The sequence below is a fragment of the Sus scrofa genome, unplaced genomic scaffold (genome assembly GCF_000003025.6).
Source record: "Sus scrofa isolate TJ Tabasco breed Duroc unplaced genomic scaffold, Sscrofa11.1 Contig666, whole genome shotgun sequence".
NCBI lineage: Eukaryota > Metazoa > Chordata > Mammalia > Artiodactyla > Suidae > Sus > Sus scrofa.
The window spans coordinates 4,732-10,825 of NW_018085282.1; the positions used below are offsets into that span (position 1 = coordinate 4,732).

General features: G+C 42.6%; 1 protein-coding gene across 1 annotated transcript; it reads right to left on the reverse strand.

The window, feature by feature from the left end:
• Positions 1–360: 360 nt before the first annotated feature.
• On the reverse strand, positions 361–6,094 carry LOC110259033 (olfactory receptor 2G3-like). Its single transcript, XM_021082326.1, has 4 exons — positions 6,072–6,094; positions 3,296–3,390; positions 1,419–1,458; positions 361–1,297 (listed from the first exon to the last, which is right to left on the reverse strand). Exons 1-4 carry the CDS (start codon positions 6,092–6,094, stop codon positions 361–363), a joined length of 1,095 nt encoding a protein of 364 aa, XP_020937985.1.

Genomic DNA, 6,094 nt, shown 5'->3' on the forward strand with positions numbered 1-6,094 from the left:
AAAGGATAACAAGGGAAAGGACAAAGGAGAAAAACAGAGTGGACCATGGAAAAAGGAAGGAAGGCGGAAGAAAAACACAGGCAGGGAGGGCAAGAACCAGAAATGATATGAATAATGGACATTTACAGGGTGTGAGGAGACGTTGCCTTATGAAGGGCCCCAAAGAAGCCTGGGAAGGAGGATGAAGAGGACGGATAGTTCTGAGGCCAATAAAAGACAACCAGGCAAACCATGAAGATCGCATGTGCTCCTTGTAGAACAGTACATTTCTTTAGCGAAGGATTGTGCAAAATGACTCGTCTCTTTTAGACACACACACACACACACACAAGCTGATCCTTGTGGGCTCTGCTTTGTTTTTTATGAGCCCAAGTCCCTGCGAAACAGTCTTCTCATAGCTCCTTTCACATCTTTATTCCTCAGTGTGTAGATGAGAGGGTTGAGGGTTGGAGTCAGCACCGTGTAGATGAGGGAGATGAATTTCCCAGAAGTATGGGCATAAGAGCTGTTGGGCTGGATGTACACTGTGGTGATGGTTCCATAGAAGAGGGACACTACCATCACGTGGGATCCACATGTCCCCAGGGCTTTGTGCCAGGCCTGGACTGACTTGATCCTAGTAACTGCCTTGACGATGTGTCCATAGGACGTCAGTATCAGTGCTAAGGGCAAGAGGAGCAAGACCAGGGATGCAATGAATAGCTGGACCTCATTGGTGTGGATGTCCACACACGCAAGCTTAATCATGGAAGGCACCTCACAGAAGAAATGATGGAGCCGCCGGTGTCCACAGCGAGGCAGCCAGAGGGTGACAGTGCTCTGGATGAGAGCGTTTCCTACTCCACTCAGCCATGCAACCCCTGCCAGGGCCTGGCACAGCCGTGGGTTCATCACAGCTGCATAGTAGAGAGGTTTGCAAATGGCAGCATGGCGGTCAAAAGCCATGACAGCCAGGAGAACACACTCAGTGGAGCCCAAAGCCAGGGAGACATAGAGCTGGACAGCACAGCCCAGGGCGGTTATGGTCTTGGCTGGTCCCTGAGTTCCACAGCAGCTGGGGACAATACTGGTGGTAAGGCAGATATCAACTAGGGAGAGGTGGGTGAGGAAAAAGTACATGGGTGTTTTGAGATTAGGGTCAATGGAAGCGATCAGAATGATGACTGTGTTTCCCACCAGAGTCAGGAGGTATGATGCCAAAACAACCCCGAAGAGTATCTTTTCCAGGCTGGGCTGATCCGAGAAGCCCACCAGGATGATGTTGTCTTCAACAGTGCTACTGTTCGTGCCCATCACCCTGCTCAGAATAAGGAGGAAAACATTGTAGGAATTTAGAGGAAGGGTGTAGCTTTGGCCTCTGGCCACAATATCAACCTCTTAAAATTACTCTTTGAAGCACTAACTCTGGGAGAATTTACCGTGCCCGGGAGAATAAATCTCGGCAGTCTCCTTCAGAAGCTGCGGCAAAGGACATGAAGGGCCAGACACTGTACAGAGAGACACGTGAAGGCTCATGGTAGAAGAAGGAGTTTCCTTTGGAGATAACTCATAGGAAAGTGAGATAAAATATATCACAGGAAAAAATAAAGGAATAGAGAGAATATCAGAAGAATAAAATGCATTTGATTAATTGAGAGTTCATGTCAAATCATTCACACTAAATGGGGAAAACTCAGGGATACTGATGTGTAATATATGTACATAATATTTGTCAATAACATTTATCTTTTTCAACTATGATTTTGAAGTGAGTATTTTTTCCAGGATTTGCATTATATGCATGACCGTCAACTTCTGGAGAGGCATCATTTTTGGAGAGGTTATTTTTTGCAATAACTTCTGGAGAGGTTATTTTTCCTGTAAAATGGCAAACATTAGGCTATTGAAAGTAATAATATTAACATTTAGATCTAAATGTTTGGTCATTATAGGCACATAATTTCAAAAACATATTTCCTTTAAGGATTGGTTAACTCACTCAGACCACCGGCTGATTAGTGATGTAAATTCATGCTGTGTGTGGGGAACAAAACTCCTTGCTTCTTTGGTGAGTGGTGGTGAGGAAGGGAGTCAGCTTTCTTGTCTCACATGTTGAAAGAAGAGGTGGTTGAAGCTGAATGGAGGGAATGAGGCTCTGGGAAAGGAAAGCTCTTTGGTGGAGAAAGAAATGGCCTCAATGTACCTCAAGCCCACATCAATTTTTTTACCTTCTGGAAGACTAAAGAGGCCACAGTTCTAATGGGTTTGTTAAAGTCAAACAGCTATAAGTGCAAAGGTTTAAATAAATTCACTGATGCAAAACATTCCCAAAGACTGTAACTGTATTTCACGTTCAAGACAAATAGGCACCTCTACTTGTCATCAATCGAAATCACTCAGGTTTCCAAATTCTTCCCTAGTAATAACTGCATACCCTAAAATTGTGATATTACTTGTTGTGAACATGAATTGTGGAATTGAAATAGATTCTCAGTGATCAATAACTTATCATGTAAACAGATATTTAGCAGAACCCAGGGGAAAGAAAATGAAGTCAAAGGACGAGTCAGGTGGGTGGTCTGGACGTGCAACAGCAGCATGAAGTCACTGAGTGATCACTCAAAATGGCGAATGAAAATCACAGTAAAATGAGACTACAAAAGAACTACTAAGGAACAAGCTCATTCACATTATACAGACGTATTTTGCTTATAGACACACTCACAGTGACATGCACAGCTATCCATGCACAAAACCACAAATATGCACATACACGCATAATTTCTTCCATCCTCTTATTCGGGGTCAATTCCCATCTGTTTAACTACCCAGCGGTGGGGGGAGGTCTGGATCAAGAGACTTGGTTCAATACTCTTCAATCCAGGCTGCAGGTTGCTACCTTACCCTCTCCGTCAAATAAGAATTCCTCCTGTTTAACCCTCTCCCTACCTCCCCCCCCCCACACACACAACAGTACTTCAACAGAAACGCCATGAAAGATCAATTCACAGTCGTGAACTGGTTCCACATTTACATGGATAATTGTAAGAATATGTTCCCTTTAGGCTGTGGAAGGATTCTATTCCACTATGATGCAAAATTTACCATCGTCCATGCACCATGTGATCTCCTCTCACTTTAAGCCATAATCCCAATTTACTCTTACAAGTTAAGAGTCATAGGCATGGTGTCGATAGAAAATCAGGGCATCAATGGAAGTGAACGAGTTAAAAGAGAGGAAGTCTTCCAGATTTTTGTACACTGAGACTCCCACGGTGGTGGGAAAAAGAAGTCATAGAGTTCAAATTATTATTACCTTGAAATGCCAACTCGATGCCTAAGGCCCACGTACTGGTTGGAGGGACTGTTAGTTGAGATGGAGCACCCTGAAGTTCAGCAAGGCAGGAGAAGCTAAGAGAGGTCACAGGACAATGAATCTGGGAAGATCCCAAGGACACAGATCTCCCAATGTGGCAATGAATATCAGGCTGTGTAGTATCCAGAGAAGAGCTGTCCCAGGAGATGCTTCTGAAAGATACTTTCACCCCTCTGATGTTTTTGGTTTCTCTCTAGGTCAAACCACAAAGATATATAAGTTCTGTCCCCATCCCCACCCATCACTGAGTTGTTCTCTCATTTCTGTCATATTCATGGTTTTTCTGATCATATATAATCTATGCATGTAGGTGCATATATATTTACAAATCTATCCTGTTAGCTCATATCTTCATATTTTGTATCTTTTTACTTTTAGCCAGTTTGGCGGTATATATATCATGATTTCAATTTGTCCTCCCCTGATAACTGATGACGTTAACTAGATTACCTCACATTTTTTAATTGCCTAATAATTGCCTAAAATCACGTGAATGTGAGAAACTAAAGAAAGCAGTCTTTGGCTACAGAGTCAAATAAACGTCACTGCCTAACTTCTGCTTTCCTCTCTGCAGAGTTTCACCCTGGCAAGTCAAGACACTATCCTTTTCAAGCTAGATGCACACTGAGGAAGATGCACACGATGGAAAGAAGAGGCTCTTAGAACACTCCAGCCTCCACTCCAGGGTCTCAGACAGGAATAGGCTTAAGCTTTAAAGATTTACAAGCTTTATTTTTTTATTTATTTTTATTTTTTATTTTTTGGTGGCCATTTCTTGGGGTGCTCCCTGGCATATGGAGATTCCCAGGCTAGGGGTCCAATCAGAAATGTAGCCGCTGGCTAGAGCCACAGCATCACAGGATCCGAGCTGGGTCTGTGACCTATACCACAGTTCACGGCAACGCCAGATCCTCAACCCACTGAGCGAAGCCAGGGATCGAACCCGCAACCTCATGGTTCCTAGTCAGATTCCTTAACCACTGTGCCACAACAGGAACTCTGAAAGATTTACAAGTTTTAAATGTAAGTTTAGTGTAGCCTGGCGTGGACATTTTAATTATTTACACAAGAATGCCTTATTACCACTAAAAGTGAACTTCTTTAACATTTGAAAATGACCCAAAATACTATGGCACTCTCTCATAATCCGCGAGCAGGGAAAGAGCAGTTATTGTTCTTCTGTTTTAATCATGCCCCATGGGTAGTCAGTATTATACCCTACTGATAATAACATATCAGTAGGCAAATATGAACTGAGTTTTACTAGGTGCCAGACACTCTGCCAAGCATGCTGCAGGCATTAGCTCATTTACTGCCCACCACCCTATGAAGCTGGTACTGTTAGTCCACTCACTACAGATTTGGAAACTTTACCTTGCAGACGTTAAATAACTTGCTATGCGAATGAGAATCAAGGTTGCCCCAACTCTAGAGTCCATGACTTTATATAAAACAAATACTCTCCCAGAGACCTTAGGTAAGTCCAACCTCCTTAGTATAATACATAAATCCCTTTGTGATTTGGTCCTTTTTTAGTCTTCCATGTGTATCTCCTGTCATTCCCTAATATATTCTCTCTCCTCTGGCTATAGGAGTACTTGAATTCCTTGAAAGATCCTTTCATCCTCACATGTTTATTGATTAGTGCATGAAAGATGACTTGGCAATGCAGAGCAAGAGAGTACAATTGGGCAACCAGGACACATTTGTGAAAGATGAGACTTAAGTTGGACTTTGAGAAATAGATATGGCATAACTTGCATATGGTATAAATTGTTTAAGTAATAAAAGGAAACACTGTTAGAAACTGCTGAGTGTGTAAGTATTAATTGAACTTAAGATGAATGGTAGCATGTTGGGGAAGATACGCAATGCATTAGATTAAGATGATGGAGACCTGGAATTTTGTGCTCTGCAGACTTAATTTTAAAAAAGAAATGGCAGGTCCGAATGGAGTTACCGTGCTAAGCCCTCAAAAGCAAACCAAGACTTACTTCCTAATCTAATTGCAGTTACGACCCCCTCCAGGAAGGTGGCATTTTCAGCTTAGCACCAATGAGGTAATGTAACGCAGAGTCTCCTTCCACCCCCCACAGGGAGTTTACCTAAACCTGAAGCAATCCACTCTTTTCCCCTTTTGCCCATAAAAGCCTCTGATTTTGTACAGTTCTCCTTTCTATTAGGTAGGTGCCCAATTTATGATTCATTCAATAAAGCCAATTAAACTATCAGATTTGTCAGGTTGAATTCTTATTATTTAAACCTGCTAATCATTTGAAGCCATGTAAATGAGCAACGTAGAGCAATACATGGAAAATAATTTGATAGAGTAATTAAACTTGTCATGGAAGAAAACGAAAGTATGAAGAAAACCGTTTGCAGATTTTAGAAATTCGGTCATAGATAGCAACACTTTCCGTGCCTGGGAGCTAGAAGGGGAACTCCATGAGCTCCCTGGGCTGGGGTGAGGAGCTATGGCATGGTAGAGAGCATATCACACAAAGAGATGTGAAGTAAAGAGAGATTTGGGTTGGTCTTAGCACTTCCAGCAAACTGAAAAAGAGGTACAGTGTACAGGAGGATGCAAAGTAAAAGACGGTCACAAACCAACCAACCAAGCACAGGTTAAGGATGATGGAGGAAGAGTGTGAAGAGTCTGGAGGCTGTGGATCATCACACTGTTTCCGAAAGTGTGTTCACAACCTCTGAGACTTACCCGGCAATGACTAGTGCCGCCAT

Bases quoted from the DNA above. Each gene is read 5' to 3' on its own strand.
- LOC110259033 (XM_021082326.1), bottom strand. From the start codon at position 6,094: ATGGCGGCACTAGTCATTGCCGG. The intron at 3,391-6,071 runs GTAAGTCTCAGA...GACCTCTCTTAG, and splicing joins GCGGCACTAGTCATTGCCGG to CTTCTCCTGCCTTGCTGAAC. The intron at 1,459-3,295 runs GTAATAATAATT...CCTTTGCCGCAG, and splicing joins CATCGAGTTGGCATTTCAAG to CTTCTGAAGGAGACTGCCGA.